General features: G+C 37.7%; 2 protein-coding genes across 2 annotated transcripts in view; both read right to left on the reverse strand.

Moving 5' to 3' along the window:
• Nucleotides 1-90: 90 nt before the first annotated feature.
• Nucleotides 91-13,964, reverse strand: LOC306858079 (Golgi to ER traffic protein 4 homolog). Its single transcript, XM_079398472.1, has 9 exons — nucleotides 13,795-13,964; nucleotides 12,445-12,523; nucleotides 12,224-12,305; nucleotides 11,494-11,643; nucleotides 11,256-11,394; nucleotides 4,849-4,989; nucleotides 3,932-4,007; nucleotides 3,512-3,584; nucleotides 91-879 (listed from the first exon to the last, which is right to left on the reverse strand). Exons 1-9 carry the CDS (start codon nucleotides 13,932-13,934, stop codon nucleotides 791-793), a joined length of 969 nt encoding a protein of 322 aa, XP_079254598.1. The 5' UTR covers nucleotides 13,935-13,964; the 3' UTR covers nucleotides 91-790.
• A 370-nt stretch (nucleotides 13,965-14,334) lies between these two features.
• LOC306857462 (disintegrin and metalloproteinase domain-containing protein 9-like) overlaps nucleotides 14,335-19,331 on the reverse strand; it is a 50,679-nt gene continuing 45,682 nt past the window's right edge. Inside the window, exons 20-22 of the mRNA XM_079397418.1 lie at nucleotides 17,853-17,949; nucleotides 17,157-17,203; nucleotides 14,335-14,966 (exon numbers count right to left, since the gene is read on the reverse strand). Coding sequence (XP_079253544.1) covers nucleotides 14,909-14,966; nucleotides 17,157-17,203; nucleotides 17,853-17,949 — 202 coding nt within the window. The 3' untranslated portion in view covers nucleotides 14,335-14,908. The remainder of the gene's footprint in view (nucleotides 14,967-17,156; nucleotides 17,204-17,852; nucleotides 17,950-19,331) is intronic.

Genomic DNA, 19,331 nt, shown 5'->3' on the forward strand with positions numbered 1-19,331 from the left:
AAGTAATGCTTGTAAGGTTGTAACTAACAGCTATTGTAACTTCATGTTGAGTTTAAGATCTACAGCAATGAAGACAAACAGAACATATCTATTTGTTACATCCATTTTCTATTGTTTTATTACGTTCAACCACACCTCAGCAGAGAATGAAGGGGCCCCCTGGTGACCGAGACATTTACAACGGCACAGCCACACTCAACACGAACATGCATTCATCTATCCACTCGCGCACATTTGTAAGATCTGTGCTTTTCTCGTTCTCACATACAATGTAACAGAAGTGGTGAAATGTCCCGTCAAGGAATATATCCCCGGTAATATCTAGCTGTGTAGACACACAAAACCAAGCCTTGTTTTGATTGAGCCATCATACTGTAGAATTGACCAAAGTATATTAGAATGGATTATAAGTTAAGAGCAATTTAATTACTTTTATTAATACAATGAGCGACCGCCACCCTTGGTGGCAGGACAGGAACGTCCCTCTCACAAACGAGGGTCCCTGACACCAACAGCTCAGTAGAACTACAAATGGAGGGCATCACAATTACATCTGAAGTGCGTCTGTTTCTGCTCTTTTACGAATTTTGTTCAACAGTCCGGGAAGTTTGATATTGTTGCACCTTCATTCTTTAAAAACTATACACAGAACAAAGTCCAACAATAACAGGAAAGAGTTGAAAAAGAGCGCCCAAACGGATGCGTGATTGGTCACTGTTCACGTCAGTGAATGGTTTGGTATGGGGCTGGTTTATGATGTTGGGGACCAGCAAGCCACCGGTCAGATGCTTCAGTCCAGCTCAATGGGGCTGCTGTCCTCCTGAGCTTCCTCGCCCTCTTCTTCCTCACCTGAGCCCATTAGACTATTCAATAGGTTTCCTACCACAAAGCAAATCAGAATCTTGTTTTTTAGCTCTTCACAATATATCCTTAGATTAAACTGTGCTGTGCATTAGTGCCGTGAAAAGGTTTTTGCACCCTTCTTGTTTTTTTATTTTTTGCATGTCACACAAATGATTCAGATCAAAACTAATTTTAATATTACACAAAGATAACCAGAGTAAATTCAAAATCCAGTTTTGAAATAAAGATTTCATTTATTAAGGGAAAAAAGCTGTCCAAACCTTCCTGGCCCTACGTGAAAAAGTAATTGCCCCCTAAATCTACTAACTGGTTGTGCCACCCTTGGCAGCAACAACTGCTCAAGCGTTTGTGATAACTGGCAATGAGTCTTTCACATCGCTGTGGATGAATTTTGGCCCACTCTTCTTTGCAAAATTGTTTTAATTCAGCCACATTGGAGGGTTTTCTAGCACGAAAGGACTGTTTAAGGTCATGCCGCAGCATCTCAATTGGATTTAAGGCCAGACTTTGACTTGGCACTCCAAAACCTTAATTTAGTTTTTTCTTAAGCCATTCAGAGGTGGACTTGCTGGTGAGTTTCGGATCATTGTCCTGCTGCATAACCAAAGTGCGCTTGAGCTCGAGGTCACAAACTCATGACCAGACATTCTCCTTCAGGATTTTCTGATAGAATGCAGAATTCATGGTTCCATGAATTATGGCAAGTCATCCAGGTCCTGAAGCTGCAATGCAGCCTCAGACCATCACACTACCACCACGTTTGACTGTTGGTATGATGTTCTTTTTATGAAATCCTGTGTTGGTTTTATTCCAGATATAATGGGACACACACCTTCCAAAAAATTAAACTTTTGTCACATCAGTCCACAGAATATTTGCCCAAAAGTCTTGGGGATTATCAAGATTTTTTTTGGCAAAAGTGAGACGAGCCTTCGTGTACTTTTTGGTCATCAGTGGTTTTTGCCTTGGAACTCTCCCATGGATGCCGTTTTTGCCCAGTCCCTTTCTTATTGTCGAATCATGAACACTGACCTTAATTGAGGCAAGGGAGGCCTGCAGTTCTTTAGATGTTGTTCTGGGTTCTTTTATGACCTCCTGGATGAGTCGTCATTTCGCTCGGAGTAATTTTGGTAGGCCGGTCACTCCTGGGAAGGTTCACCACTGTTCCAAGTTCTCTCAATTTGTGGATAATAGCTCTGACCGTGGTTCACTGGAGTCCCATAGCCTTAGAAATGACTTTATAACCCTTGCCAGACTGACACATCAACTATTTTGTTTCTCATCTGTTCTTGAATTTCTTTAGATCGCAGCATGATTGTTGCTCTTTAAGCATGCTTCACTTTGTCAGACAGGTTCTATTAAAGTGATTTCTTGATTCACCAGGTCTGGCAGGAATCAGGCCTGGGTGTGGCTAGTGAAATTTAACTCCGTTTTCTAAAATACTGTGATTAAATCACAGTTCTTTCATGATTTAACAGGAGGGGGCAATACATTTTTCAAGTAGGGCCATGTAGATTTGGACAGCTTTTTTCCCTTAATAAAATGAAATCATCATTTTAAAACGGCTTTGTTTTTACTAGCATTATCTTGGTTTAATATTCAAATTTGTTTGATGATTCAAATCTTTTAAGTGTGACATATGCAAAAAAAAAAAAAAAAACATGAAGGGGGCAAAAACCTTTTCACGGCACTGTATGCTGAACAAAAACACTGTAGGTTAAACTTAAACTTACTTCCACCACGGAAAAGAAAAGAAAGAAGACTGACTTTTTAAATCTCGCCATTCTGATTTTTTCCCTTGCAATTCAGGGAAAAAAAAAAAAAAAAAAAAAAAAAAAAAAAAAAAAGTGTATTGTGAGAGAAGTCACATTTAGCTTTTATTCTTTTTTTATTCCATGGCAGAAATAAGTGTCCATAGTTAAGGTCACGTTTCACTATATTGTTTTAAAGCAGCTTTACAGAAAATCATGTTGAAGTTTATAATATCTTATCGACACAGCTGGATAATAATAATAATATGGTTTACATTTTGCAACGATTCAAATATTTAAGTAGGTGAGACTATAGTAAATAGCACACTTTTTAATCGCCCTTCATCATTACACTATGTATGTGGATAAAGTTGGACATAAATAATTAAACACATACGCACATACACACACATATACAGAACTGTGCAATAATACATTTTGCAATGATATTAGATTCGCTATATCATACGTTTCATTACATGACTATACTGTATGTATGCAGGAAAAGTAGGATTTACTGTATAACTTTTAATATAATCGCTGGACAACCATATATCTTACATTTTTCAATAATATAACAATCAAACAGTTTGCTATATAATTTGCTATACAGTGCATACAGCTTCGCTGTAAGTGTACTGTACTGCAAGTTTGGATGGTAGTTTTATTATCCGTTATTAATTTATTAATTCATTTGAGTTATTAGCTCAATATGTGGTGATAATGAGAAATATGAAACTTATGAGGTTGTGACAATTTTGAACAATTTGGTGGAGCGCCAAGCCTTGGTGATGTGCATCACTGAATGTCATTCATTGTCACTGACTGCTTTAGCATGTAATATATAATATAATATAATGTAATAATAGGCACACAGAGGTAGGGATGTTTCTTACCTAGCAAACCGCCATATGACGACGACTGTTTAGGTGGCACTCCAAAAAACAGTTGTCCTATTCTATCCAGATACTGAGGTCAAGAGAAGAACATATTGTATGTTATACAAAGTCCAAATGTCTTCATCTCATACCGAATCTATGCCACGTTATAACAGTGAAGGTGAATCTCTCTGAATGGTGCCTGTAACCTTTAAGATGTTTTATTGTGTGTATTTGTTTTATGTAACTGTATTCTTATTACATTAGCTTAGCATCAAGCCAACAGCAAACTCTTTTGTAATCTATTGTGCAGACACTTATGTAGACAGCTAATTAGATCAAAAGGTAGAACCCTTTTATCTCTTGGTACTGAAGAAAAAAACAAAAAAAACAAAAGTGTTTGTGATAGGTTTAAGAGCATTACTATTACTAACTCACCTCATTGTACATAGGGTCTCTCTTCAGTGATGGCTGATACTGCTCGCATAACACTGTGAAGACTGTCAACTTCCCACTGGAAATAAAGCCACAATCATCCAGAAGTTGTGCTAACCTTTTTGTTGCTTAAACACTGATGGATATTCAAAATATCAGATAAAGCTACTTAGTCTAGTGTCTCTTCAACTCCAGTCCTGGAGGGCGAGTGTCTGGAAGACTTTAGAAACTCTCCAATGTAACCCATGTGTCTGTAATTTACAAGTAATTCTAAACACCTTTAACACCTTGTTCACATATGCTTGGGTAGAGATATACTCAGCAGGACAATGGCCCTCTAGGACTGGAGTTGAAGAGCTCTGGTCTGTTGCGTTTCCACAGTAAAGGATGCTAAGAGGCACCAGAAGTGAAGGGGAGGAACATCAAATTTTAAATCCTGGGGAAAAGGTGCAAGTGAGAAGTAGTGTGAAGAAAGTCCAGAGGAATAAGTCATCATGGGATACTGTCACCAGATCATAAGATCACAGTTAGTTTCTCACATTACAAAAGAAAAAGAAAAAGCCAAGAACCTGCAACACAGCTCTTAGTTATCAAATGTCACCATTCTTACTCCTGCATAAAAACAGAGCAGCAGACCAGAAAATGTCTACTCAGACGATCAAAGTGGTTATTTGTAGAATATAGCCATCGAGGCCCATTTTCTTGCAGAGTTTAACTCCAGTCCTAATGAAACACCTAAACCAGCTAATTAAGGTCTTCAGGATTACTAGAAAGTCACAGGCAGATAAGTTTGATCAAGGTTAGAACAAGAAAGTGGATCTTGAGAGACTGAGCAAGAAAAAAAAAACCTGAATGCTCTATATTAGACAGAAAGGGCCTGATACTGAGATGCAGAGCATTAATAGAGGACAGTATCTCACCCGTCCACAGCCAGCAGGAGGAACCACAGGAAGTTCAGCAGAGGCTGCACATACGGAGGACCCTTCTCTATAGACGGGTGCTTCTGTGTGTATGTGGTGAACACCACCAATGCGCTGGTCTTATTTTTTAGACAAAGAAACCTGCAGTCAAGAAAAGATACTGAGATGTATACAAATCATAAAAAAAGGATTCAACAAATTTACTGAATGTGACTAGATTAGTTTAAATCATTGCACTTTAACCCATTTTAAAAAGCAGGAGTAGGAGCAGGAGGACGACGACTTTTCACTATTTTACAATTCCTCTTAATGCTATTCGTGATTGCTTGATGTGTGAAACAGACCCAAACTTAAGTTATTTTCTTTCATTTACGGGTTCACGTCACATTGTGTCAGCAGCTTAAAAACCATGGGTACTTCTCAAATGGAAGGCTGCATATCTTAGCTGGCACGTCATCAAATATTGCTGAAGGCTCTCTCATTTGTAAGGATCCTTAGAAGGCGGTCTTCGTTTTGCATCATTCATTCAGCTGAATTTGAAGAATGCATGCGACCTTCAATCACCCACAATCCTTTGTACACATTCCAATTCATGAAAATAAACTGACGAAAAATGAGCCAGCACTGAGCTTGTCTGAATTTATTATGAAAGACAAAAATTATTATTTTTGGACATGAAATAATTCTATCATTTGTTTTGTCGTAAATTACTTAACACTAAACTGCTAATGATGTAAGCCACAGGGAGATTATAGACGGCTGTGATTCATTGTATTGCATTAATAGAAAGCCAAATAATGAGTTGTAATACTACCAAAACTTAATTTTGGAACATATTTTGTATTTTGTGCCATGACGGCGAGTTAAGGAATAGTATGTGATGTAGCTACGCACACTTATTAGACCGTCTTATTCTAGCGTTTAATGCCAAGGAGGACTCCAGCCTACAAGCCTCCGAAGGACTGAACTAGGAAGCACATAGCCTCAGTAGGATGCAGCCTTCCGTTTGAAAAGCACCCAGAGTAAAACTCTGTCCAGTGGTGTTCATGGTGCCTAACGATTTCACGCCATCTGAAGAAGCCCAAAGACTAAGATCCCATCATTGAGAAGCACCTCTGCAGCCAACAACATAGCAAATTGACACCTACAGCATGCCTACCAAGTTCCGGCAAGAAGACTTGAGCATTATTTCATATCTACAAAAGCAAATTGCTCCCAAAGGCACAATGCCTCAAACGGAGCCTTTGTGTAAGGGTCCCTCAAGCTGTCCAATGGGCATGAGATCAGCGTGTTCTGCCTGGGCTGTGCCCACACTGAAGCCTCTCTCAGTGACACTGACTGTCCTCACTTCAAAGACACGAGTCTCAGGATGCTTCGCTTTAGGGTTGCCTTCATTTTGGGGGTTGGCTCGGTTTCTTGTGCTCCCAGTCTCCTCCTACTTTGCCATGGAAGCAGCAGCAGAAGAGCCTTTCAAGCTCATTCCAACTCCTGCATGTCTTACACTCCACTGAACCTACATCCTTGTCCGTACTGTTTGCACGAGCTGACATTCGCCCCTCCCCTAAAGCCAATGGGGATGAAGCCGGGTCACTGGCTGCCTCTGAGGAGGAAGAATGGTCAAGTATGACAGAGGAGTGAATCGGATGCTGTTGAGTCCCTCTCGAGTCTGAAGTCGAGATTTTACGTGTATTTTCCAAGACTGTGAAAGTTGGTTGTGGTTGAGCTGCTGCGCAAAGAGTCTAACGCTATGTGCCACTTTTTACTGAAGAGAGAATGCTTGGCCCCTCATGCTCTTCATCTTTGTATGTTCACCCATTTATTTAAGTGTACCTGAAGGTTGCTCATTTTCATGTCCCAATGGTTTCTCGTTACAGATGAGGAATTCGCAAGGAACAATGTACCCAATTCATCGACCTTGCATTCAAGCGGTATCTAGCCCAAAACACTTTCACAAAGTGTGTAAATGCTGCTCTCTGCCTTTTGAAAATGAGCAGAGTTTGTGTTTTGAATTCTCTCAATGACTGCTTATTAATGTCCCAGTGAAGTCTTATGTGAGCACAACACTTTGCTGCTCAATTGTATGCAGGCTTTGGGGTTCAAAGTCAATATACCGAAAAATTAGTTGGAACCCAGCCAGCACATTTCCATTTTAGTCAGAGTTGAACTCCCTGACTATGCAAGAACGTATTATAGTGGAGAAGACAATATGACAATAGGAGCATTTGCACCAGGTAGTTATAGGAACTTAGTTTTAGGAACTAGCCACCAGGGATAAAATGTTCCCCAGGCCATTCTCTTGGTTGCATTTGAACCGGCAGTAGGAACTGACATAAGCCTGCCAATAGCGATGCTAATTAAGTGCAGAAAAAAACCTCCTGTACAGTGGATAACAACACATGGAGTATCGTGTTTTCATTTACTGCGAAACATGCAGTGCAAATATATTTAAACTAGGGATGTGCACGAGTACTCGATTAATCGATTCCTCGAACGCATCAGCGACGATCGAGCATGAAAACGATGATCGATTGGCTCTAAAAATGCATTTAAAAAATTTTGTAACTACTTTCATTCTTTCTGATTGGTTATGCTGGTATTTGGGCGGTAGTCTGATATTTGATTGGTTATGGCTGCGAGAAGTTGCGGTCTAGAGACAAGACCGGCACACAGAGCGAATATGGCTTCTAAAGCGCGCAGCGATGTCTGGCAACACTTTGAAAAACTTAACGAAAAAACAGTCAAGTGTAAGATGTGCAGCGCCACACTCGTCTACAACTCCACAACAAGTTCGATGCGTTACCTTGCACATAAACGCAAAAAAGCAGATGATGCCGATGCCACTACCAGCAGTCAGACGAGCATAAGAGATTTCACCATCAGACAGAAATGCGACACAGGCAGGGCAGAGAAGATGACGCAGCTAATAGAAATGACAGCAGAAGACTTGCTGCCTATTAGTTTTGTTGAAGGTGAAGATTTTAAACGTTTAATGAATTACGTTGAGCCCCACTATACTGTCCCATCACGCAAAACGGTCACTGCAGCGCGGGTGGCTATAACCACGGACTCGTGGACCTCGCTAACCACTGAATCGTATATGACACTAACCTGTCATTACATAAATGAATGGAAAATTCACACAAGGTTTTGAGGAAAGACAACTTCTGTGCCTGCTGAGCGCGTTTTTTCCACCGCCGGTCTAATTGTAAATAGACTCCGCACTCGGCTTTCATCTGAGCAAGTAGACCGACTGGTCTTTTTGAATAAAAATATGTAGTCCTTATGTTAAGTTTTATTAGCCATGCATGGTAAAATATTCAGGCTGTTTTTGTTTTAAGTTTAAGCAGCATAGTTAAATTATGCCGGCTTTATTTTATTTCCCTTTACCAACTGATCATTTTGAAAGAAATGTTATGTTACCTAATCTTTAAGTTTTATAGCTGTGGTAAAAAGATAAAAACTTTTTTGATCCACAGCTGTTGTGATGCTGCTGAAGTAAAATATTGTTTTGTTAAAAATAACAGTTGAATAAAATAACTGAAAAGCAGTATCATGTGTGTTTTATTTGTTTTATAAAACATAGAAAAAGGTAGGTTCTCTTTTTAAAAACTGATCCAAAATATTTATACAAATAATAAGACACACACAGGGATGGGGATAATACTGTAAAATAACTTTGTTTTTTTTTTGTTTTTTTTGCTGTTGCAAAGTTGCTGTTGTTTTAAAGCGCCTGTAACGGGAGAAGCGCATCCACTACTTTCTGGTTGGCACGTAGTTCAAGCTCACATGTATTTTGTGTAGATAAATACAATTTGTAATATAACATTTACATATTGTGTATCTAGGCTATGTGATTAATTTTATATACAATGCGTCATGTAGAAAAAGCGCTTCAGCTTCACCTCACGCTGTTATTTCTTTTAAATGTTTACTGTATTAACCACTATTGATGGTGATTTTTAATAATCTGTGTTAATTTAATTATTTTCTGAATCCTGTCATAGTTTTATTAACAACGTTTTTAACAGGGCTTTAATTAAAATATCAATTTCAATTCAATGTCGCTATGACGCACACGCCCCGCCCCTTGCTTAAGCTCCACCCCCGATTAATCGAGTACTCGTTTCTCAAACCTGTGGATTACTCGAAATGAAATATGACCAGAAATGCCCATCCCTAATTTAAACACTGCAGTCTTTCATATTACGCAAAACCATGATTTTGGTTTTAATTCAACGCGCAGCCCTAAATCATGTACACTTAAATCACTTGTAGTTCCTGTTATGTGGTGTTAGACCCTCCCCCAAATGCATTCCTACAGCTAAATTTGTTCCCAGTTGCAAACATCCCAAAAGTGGGAACTTTTACCCCTAATACTCAAGTTTTTGGTGAAATGAGGAGAGTTATTCTCAAGATTTTTCATAGGGCACTGGGGCTGATGGCAGAAGCATCAACTTGAATACCGCTAGGGCTGCTACACATGCACCCTATAGTGCCAAACAGCTAACTCAACGCTCTGGCAGCATGGACAGTACACAGCTTTTATCAAAAAGACATGGACATGTTCCAGATTTCCAAATGAAAGGAAATTATGCCAGATGTGTCCAAGCACAGGTTCAGGCATGCAGTGCAATGGCAGATCAGCTTTCGGCATCTGGATGGATCTAAAGAAAGCATGGCACATCAATTAAAATGAAAGCACCTCCTTTCAATACAGCGCTACTACTTGCTCTGGCTTCAGTGAAGCAAGTAGTTATTATGCAGGTGCTTTAGGTTACCTCTGCCTGTTTGGGGTTTAAGCCAGGTGACTTCAGAGTCAATTAAAACCTACAAAATTGACGGACATAAAGTGTGCTGAAAGTGCTTTTGACACCATTCAGAGCTCAGGTAATAAGGCTATTATCCTTTTCTTGCCGAGGGGCTAGCTGAACAGTCTTCACACATATCTATATTCATCACTATACCCAGAATATGCTTTCTAAGCAGCCTTTTGGGATCGCACTATAGGTTTCCTGTATTGAAACAAAGGTTTATACACTGGGTTGTGGATGCCATTTCATTGGCTTTTTCAATCTCAGGGCTTGCACTGCCCAATTGGAGTAAGAACCTATTCTACCAGAGAAATGGCTTCCTCCTTGGAATGAGCAAATGTTGTGTCCATCTAGGTCATTTGCATGGTGATAGGATGGACCTCACCTAATACTTTTGCTAGGTTTTATAACCTAGATATATCTTCACTTGCATCACAGGTGCTGTCTGTGTTGACTGGGTTATGACAGTGCTGTCTTTTCTGTTGTGCTGAGTTTATTCTATGCAGTTGATGAACAGCAGTTGCCCCTTAAGATTTTTTTAAGATGTCTGCTGGTGTTCATTATTTTGGTTGTATTGGATGCGATATAAGATTATGTGATGGGTTACAATGGTAATGTGTATTGGTGTCTTATGACGTCTCTGCAGAACAAAAGTGGGTGTTTTGAACTTTGTGGGTGTTTTCAAACTGGTGGGTGATTCTAAATTATGCAATTAAAATTATGCCCCTTACCGGACCCCACACCTAAACAAAATCGCCACTGTAACGCAAGCAAATCTGGTAACGGCTCCACTCTTGAGCCAGGCCAGGCGCACTACAACGTGGTGTGATTAGACACTGTTCCCCAGAGTCAGTTATTGAAGCAGTGTCAAGTGATTGAAAGGAAACTTCTCAGGTTGCGCAACCTCATTTTTCACAAGATGATGGATTGAGACATTGCGTACAAACTTCTAAGATTTACTTGCCTTCAGTGAAAAGATTCTGAGAAATTGGTGAACAGCACCGCTTTATACATGCAGAAAGCCAGCCATCAATTATGCACACTAAAACGCCATTGGCCAGTGTTTTACACTGAAGTTAGAGCTGCACGATTAATTGAAATGAAACTATAAATCGCGATGCGGCAAAGACTACGTTTTTTTCATGTGCAGCTTGTCAGTGAAACACGGTTCTGTGATCAGTAGTAAATCTTAATAACGATTTATTGCACGGCTTATAGCCATATTCCACTAATGTCACAACATCAAACCTGAAACATCAGATGTCACATCTGAACATAACAGAACAACAAAGCAAGATTTTCTGTGAACTTAAAAATTGGGTCTATTCCTCACACAAAGCTATCATATACGCCTAGATTTGGAAGACATGAAATATAATGCATACGTGTATATTCTTTTCTATTTTTTTTTTCCAATTTAAGTCAATTTGGAGCAAGACAGCCCCAGTCCTGATTCACGTCTGTACACTGTATAGCAGAGTGGCCTACACATTCATTTCTTACATTTTTGCTTTTATATTTTGCAATAGAAATTGTCAAACTGGTTTGAAACTGCATTGGGGTGTAAAAACCGAATTTTCAAAATCCAGAACTCACTGTAAGACGGCCTGTGCTACAAACATGTCCACCTCTCCGTGAAATCCTCGTGCTGATGAATACTCCACCAACATCTGTGCACAACCCTCTCCATCAGATGAGTGTAGGAAGTGATAGCGTGATTCACTGTAGTTTTGCTCTAAATGCAAACAAACAAATTATGTGGCTTACCCATTCTTAAAAATAGCTGATTGTTCCTTTAGCATTTATTGAATGATTATGGTCATGCCTGTTTTACCTTTCCACAATGTGAGTGCCAGCAGCTGGTGTAGTTTGGGGTGGCCCAACTTCCCTGACCCTCCTGATGACCACTTGATCGCTCTGGAGACAAACGCCACTCGCTCTGGTGAATTTGGGTCCATCAGACTGAAGAGTTTAGCCAAATTGTCTAGAACAAACACCAAGAATGTAATTACACAATTAAAAGTCTATCATGTAATTGCTGCAGATTATAGGTACCGTAGATTGTGTAGGGTTGGGAAACGTTGAATATTTATTATACTCCGTATTATTTATTGACGTTATGAAGTTAACCAATATTGTCAATATTATGCAGATTTTAATGTGCTTCTCATTTTGCCATTGAAATTTCCCATTGACTTTAATTCAGTTTTGCAACCACTCCTCGTTTCATAACATGACTAAATGAGTGTTAAGGCAGAATCGAACTTCAGCAGCAAAGTTTCAGTTGTTTTGAAGTATATGATTATACCTTGATTATTTTAAACCACTATTTCCATCCATACATTAAACATTTTTAATCTAACTGGCGGTTGGTTGAAATGATGGTTGAACTCATTATTGGCTACCAATATTTACACATTCGTTTTAGCTTAAAAATAAATAAACCTAAGTATTCAGCTCTAACTACAGATAAAGTTGAATATAACCACACCTCTAACTGTTTGCCAAATTAATAACAATCACTAGGACAACAGCCTTAATAATATAATGTTCAATAAACTCACCTAGTGTCTCATCATCTACTTTGGCCCCAGATTTCTCCAGGGACTCTAATACCAGCATGGACAGATCTGCAGCACTGTTTTGCTGTTTAGAAAACAAACATTAGTGCAGAGATCTTGCAGAGGACAAAAAGTTAACCAATTGTGAACCAGTAACAACTGACCTGTTCAGAGATTTCATGACATAAGTTATAGTCTCTGACTGATAATAGAGGAACACATACCTGATTATAACTAAAGAAGAGCAACGCTCCATTGTACATCAACTCTCTGGCCTCTGCATGCTTTGCTTGTGACATGTACCTGCACACAAAGCAACATTGTATTTACACAGTGCTTCTGTGGCGGAGATAAAAGTCATACAGTCCTCATGGGACACAGCCAAAAATACACATGTATCAAGTTCTTCAAAATATAATAATTGTTTTCATGTTGGCTTTGACATTACATTTTTCATTTTTATTTGGCCCTATAAGATGCAAAAACATTTTCTTTGCAAAACATGAAAACATGTGACTGGTCACACTGCACTTTTCATACATTTAAAATATTTTCACATTTATTTATTTTCAAATTTAAAAACTATTTTTCAAATAGAACAAAAACCATCCATTTTCAGGGAGTTCCATCACAACCGGAACCAACCTTGCCATTAAAGGCTGCATTATCAGAATTGTTTTTTTTCTTTGAGACTTCTTGAGTTTGACACACAGTCATGAGGCTCTGCATTTTCCTTCATGTAGATTGCACCTTGTGACTTATCAAATATTAATAAACACTTAGCCTATTTTTTTCTCCAATTAAAAGGCAATACAACATTATATCTGACTACTAAAATGCCATTTAATTTTACTGAGGCTTTTTCTTGTTCATTATGATGTTAGTACATGTAACGTTACAGTTGCATCAATCTGATCTGTGGAATATTTGATACTGGTGACGTTGCTAGTCTCAGCATAATAAGTAAAAGACGTTTGGCCATCAAATACAAACTAATGCAGCCTATATAAGTTAAAATCAATAGAAAGCATATGATGCTCAAAATGCTGCCAAGATGGGCTGCGCACTAGACAGCAGGTCAACAAAAGGAAGAATGAATAGCAGGTGCAGTTTAAAGAAATAATTTTTCGGTGTCTTTTTCACATTTGTCTGAATTCATCGGAAGATTTTAGAGACTTTAAACTTAAAAGGTGAAATATCACAATTCTGCTGGTTTCCAAGCTCTATTGTTAAAATTATATTTATCTTACTGTCGTATTATATAACATTGTTTTTGGGGAAGTATTATCATATATCAATATAATTGACAGATTAATCAGCTAGTCTAATTGATAATCAACCTTGTTCTTCAGATTAGCATGTAGCAACATAGCTCACGCTGTCGCTGATATTATGACATAACCGACGTCGAGACTAGCCAATCAGAGATAAGATATGACTCAAGGGGTGGGTGAGGATGAGCAGTTGGCCAATCAGCGCAACCGAGAAACTAGCACGGTTGACAACAAGAAAGATCTGGAAGCGACAGGGCCCCGGCTAGTCATTGCTACTCCTGTAATAACAATAAAGCTCACCTGAAGAATAATGTCCGGTACATCTGATGGGCCTCATAATAATCTCCTCTCTCCACACTGGCTCTCAGTTTGCCCTCCACTCGCTGTACTCCTCCACGGTTCCTCGCGCTGGAGCTCTTCAGAGACTCCTGCTCCGACATGACTGCTCCGACCAACCAAACGCGATTTCTGAGCCTTCAGACTCGCCGTACAAGGACCTATTTATCGTCCACAGACGGGCAGATAAATACTACTTATATTTATTATCTCGTTTTAATCATCGCAGATAAACACAATATGTAAAATACCACTTTTGACAAGATGGAGAGAAACACAAAAATATAAATGTGCTCAATTATGGCTGAAATATGCAACGTATTATTTGCAATGCAATTAAGCAGTTAATCAATCAATAAATCAGTCGATAATAAGTTAACAAGTACCACTAGGTAGACAGTGCTGCAGAAATATAATATGAAAAGGGTAAAGGGCCTTTCAATTAATCCAGCAAATTTATCATACCTCAGGTATGAAAGTATATAAGCAAAACCAGCAATAGATTAACAGTTTAGAACAGACTTTATTATTTTCATTTTGACATTCATGGAAAATAGACAAACATATAAAATAGAGATTTTGTGGGTAAAATTACAAATTTTACATCTTAGATCAAAATAATTGTATTAAAAAAACTAAACTAACAGAACAGAGTGTTTCTTTAAAAAAAGCCAGTGAACCTTTACTCTGAAAGTTACTAAATAGGCTAAATGTTTAACATATTTTTAGTTTGCTGTCCAGGATGAATCACTTAACTCATGCTTAATCTAAGAAAATTAATTCTTCCCCCAACGGCAATAAATATTAACAACCGTCATGTTTTTAGAGGTCATACTGTCATCACTTACTGTAGTAAAAATGATACATTTCTGTAAACATCGTTTTAAATAATTATAAGCAACATATACTTTTTCCCGACCAGTTAAGAACAGCATTAGTCCTTCATCTGTTTTAAATTCTAGAAAAGGTGATGACAATTCAGAGCAATCAGATCAGGTTTGCTGAAGAATTCTTTGGAAAAGTGGGTCAAGTAAGAATGCAATACAAAAAGTAACAACTGTGCAACATCACGCCGCCTTCATACGGGTACATGGGTCTGTCTGGGTGGGATTGGTCTGGGGACTCCTGGCCCTTGTCTGTGAGGTTGAGAAGCAGATCAGTTGAGTCATGACAAGTCTTATGCCAGTGAAATAACAGAGAGAAAGGGGTTTTCAAATACATATGAACTAGATTTTTCAACATTTTCTGAAGTGTTTGCCAGCGCAAGGGTGCTGCTAGGTGGCTGCTAATGCGTTCTAATGCTGTAGACATGTTGCTATGAATTGCATAGAGTTTTTGTTTGTTTGCTTACTCGCCCAAGTTTTTGATCATTGATATTGCTACACATGTCTTGCCATTAAATGTTTTAGATCCACTTTATATTGTCTATAACAACTTTTCTTTAACCATTTCTTCAACTTTTACTATGTACTGACATTGAAATTGATTCAGTAAAATGTACTGTACATAGCATGGTACTTATATTTAAAATGACCTACACCACTTCTGCCACAGTTTGTGTCTCACAATTCAGACTTTGCTTGCTCAGATACAAACTTCACATTTTTATATTTACAGTTTATATCTTGCAATTCGGAAAAAAAGTCAGAAAAGTGGGATATAACAACATTTTCGAGAAAAATAAATACATTAGGTGTGCTAATACATTTCTATGGAAGCTTGTTTCTGCCAGGGGGAAAAAGACAACTTTTTATTTCACAATTTGGTGAAAAAAATTAGCTTCCATAGAAATGTATTAGCACACCTATTCTCCAAAAAGATAGATCTCGGCTATCCTTCGTGTCTCAAGCACAAACATTTATTTACTTATTTTTTATATTCATATATCATTATGATTTGTATTGTTACTCCACATTACCCTATTCATATTACTAGTCTTATGTTATTCATATACTCAAGCATTCTTTTTTACTACCATTAACTCCATTTGTACTCATATTCCGTTAACATCTGACATATAAAGGTACATCTTGTCAGGATTAAAAGATGTTAATAGGTTGATGGAAACTTATTCTCAGCAAAAATATTTTTAATGGATGTTTTCTAAATTTGTCTTCTCCTTTTCTGGGCACTAAGTGTTCTTTTCCAAGAGCTGGTATTTGCAAAGTGATATTTGATATGTGAATATTGCAAAGATCTGCTGTTTCTGTGCAAAAAGTGTAAAACCACAGCCCCGTTTTTACTTTTATCTGATCTTATCTATTGCCTAATATCACATCAAGGTGACCTCGCTTTGACTTCGCTTTGAGTTAATTTAGATGGAGAAAATTATTTGGCAAAATGTGTGTAGTGACACACTAATTAAATTCATTTGATGTCTGTCGATCAGACATAGACAGACGTAAGAGGATGTAAGTCTCCAATATATAGATATATTTCCAATTGGCTTTTCTTCTTTTCTTCCACATGTTGGAAAAGCCTTTGTTTTATTTTGATTTGTGAATATTATTATACTTTGATTTAGATTACTCTCTCAGAAATTTTAGCAGAATATACTCTGATTATGCTTGGATTTTGTATTCATTTTTAATCTTTTTCCATTCATTTGATCATTATCATCATCTGTTATTGTTATCAATTATAATTTTATTTTCAATAAATTACAATTTTACTGAAAGACTTCCATCTGCCTGGATCTCTCCATTTGCATCAAAGATAAACACCAAACATGTGATACTTAAAAGTCGGCATGAAGTGGCTTGAGCGCAATTTCTCTCAATTCTTAAACGTATATTTCTGTCTGAAACAAGTCGTCAGGTTGGGACATTTCAAAGGCTCATATCCTTTCAAAAATAGTTAATAACATTTTATGTCACAGTCCAGCAAGTGTGTAGTTTGAAAAGTGTGTCATTTATGTTGGTGCATGGAATTATCATCTCTTCTTGTCAAAGCTGTTTATTATGGTACAGCTGTTTAATCATTAAGAGGTTAAGTGACCAATTTCATACACCATTTATAATCTAGACATGTTTTTTTATAATCTAGAGAGCATATTATTGGACAGAAAATCTGTTGAGAAACTGAAGAGCAGAATTAATTTCATCAAAACTGTTGATCCATATTGGTGAAAAAGACTGATTTTGAATGCATAAATCTTAGAAATACAAATTTTGCCATTGCTTTGGGAACACTAGCTTAAACTTCAGTTTTACTGTAATGGGGACTTTATTGTTAAAGGTCTGTTGCTTGCCTTGGCAAACACCACCAATAAATCAATAGAAAGTATGGAAAACTTAGTTTGGGTTTGATATTTCTAGTGCCATTACCTTGATTGAGTTACTGACGTATCCACTGGATATGCTGGTTTAGGTGGCTGTAAGAAACAAAAGAAGTGGGCAAAGTTACCATAAAGATGATCAGCAGAAGTTAACTTACTATTAATTCTTAAAAGATGCCAAATGAAGAGTTCAGGGTGGTTCAATGTGTTGTCAGGACATACAGTAGTAGAATTGTGAAAATGAAAGCAAGGTATAATGAATTTATCAGCAATGTCTGGCACATCTCTATATTATCTGCAGACACAAAGAACAGGACCGCTCATTTATATCAGTGTATTCGTAGCCATGTTTCTATTGTTAGGGTCATGTCAGGGTTAGGGCTATAAGTTATAAGTATAATTGTGTGTGACTTGAGTTAGTGGTTTACTACATAAAACAGGGTTATTATCATTAACTAAAACCACACACACACACACAATTGTTACATGAAATTAAATAAACATTAACTGAAATAAAATATAAAAAAATAAAAAAAAGTTCCCTAGAGCTGTTCCACAATTTTTGTTTAAAGTTCAAATATTAAAATAACTACAATTAAATAAACTAAAACTAATAAATAAAAATGATTATAAATTCTATATAGACAAATTTAAAAACAATGAAACTAAAAAAAAGTCAAATTCAAAATATTAACAAAAACTACAATAGAATATCAAAGATCCTAAAATAACATCGGTTTTTAACCTCTGCCATTGACTGTGGGGTGGACGCTCTTGCTGCACTGCTGTTTGCTTCCACATTTGACTGCACATTCGATGGACCATTTGCTGCATTCGTTGACCTGTCGTAAAATATTAAACAAAATCTTAATGTCAGTATTAATGTGAATTCACCAGTTGTGTTGCATATTTCAAACCTGCACCTTCTTCACATGCCACTCGCAATCCAACTTAACCAGGAACTCATGCTATGTGTATATAAATTAAGCCAGTTGCGATTTTCAGCTCAAATATGCCTCCTTTCTATGCAACTGCATGAGGCTCAGTACAGAATGTGCCGGTCTGACGCAATTAGCATGACATTATTATCCCACTTCCCACGGACAGCACTGGTAAATGTTAATGTGTATATTTTGTAGAATCACAGCAGCAGAAATGTTAAGCTATTTAAGAAAAATCTTACAAATGTTACGGCAGTAAAATCTTCTTTCCTATTAGCTTGTTTTGTTTTTAATAAGTATAAATTGTTATGAATAATAAATAAATTAGTTTAGTGCAGTTCATCCACTTGTATTTGATGATCTATTAAGGCTGCTATTTTTTTTTTTTTTTTTTTTCCCTATAACATCAAACTCAAAATAAACAATCACAGTTATGTCATGACATAAACACAAAGTAAAACAATATACAATCTAAATGTTAATCTAATAAAAACTTAAAGTGTTCGATCCACATGTGAGCAACAGAAATAGATTAATTCCTAATTAATGGCTTTAGTGACGCCTAATCTATAGGGGGGGGGGGGGGGGGGGGGGTTAAAATGGATGAAACGCATTTTTCCGTGAAACAGTATCTCTTCCGCGGCGCAGTACGCGTTCAACTCTGGTTTTTTTTAGTAAGAGCAAGAGACTGTACGATGTTCACGTTACATGATTTGGCTGATTTTTACATAGAGAGTGTGACAGAGCACCATATTAAAAGAAATGATCATTCATGTTTTCATAACCGCTGGCCAAATTCAAAAAACAAAACTAAAATTAAAACATCTTTGAGAGCAAGGGAGCCCCCTGGTGTTTCGGGGGCCCTACGCAGCTTGCGTATCCTGCGTATAGGGAGGATCGACTCTGCATACGAAAATAAAGTTTTACTTGTAAGTTTCCTCTCCCGTGTTGATTTCTCCTCTCAAACTTGAACAGACCATGTGCTGCAGTATGCTTCGATAGTGCGGCTGTGTGAGTGCGCAAAGTCTCTCGCCGCAACGCAGGTAAAGAGGGTGAGGGGTTGAGAGCGAATTCTACAGTACACAATACAAGTTTATTATATTTATTTTTAATATAGTGTTTCGTCAATGTCCGTGTTAATTTATAAAAAAAAAAAATATATATTATTCTAAAAAAACTCCACTCTTTTTGTTTGGGGGGGGGGGGGGGCAATGGGGTGGCCAGTGTCATTTTAGGGGTGGCCGTGGCACCCCCTGGTCCCACCTTGGAGGCGCCACTGCCTG

The sequence above is a fragment of the Barbus barbus genome (assembly GCF_936440315.1).
Source record: "Barbus barbus genome assembly, chromosome: 38".
Classification (NCBI taxonomy): Eukaryota; Metazoa; Chordata; class Actinopteri; order Cypriniformes; family Cyprinidae; genus Barbus; species Barbus barbus.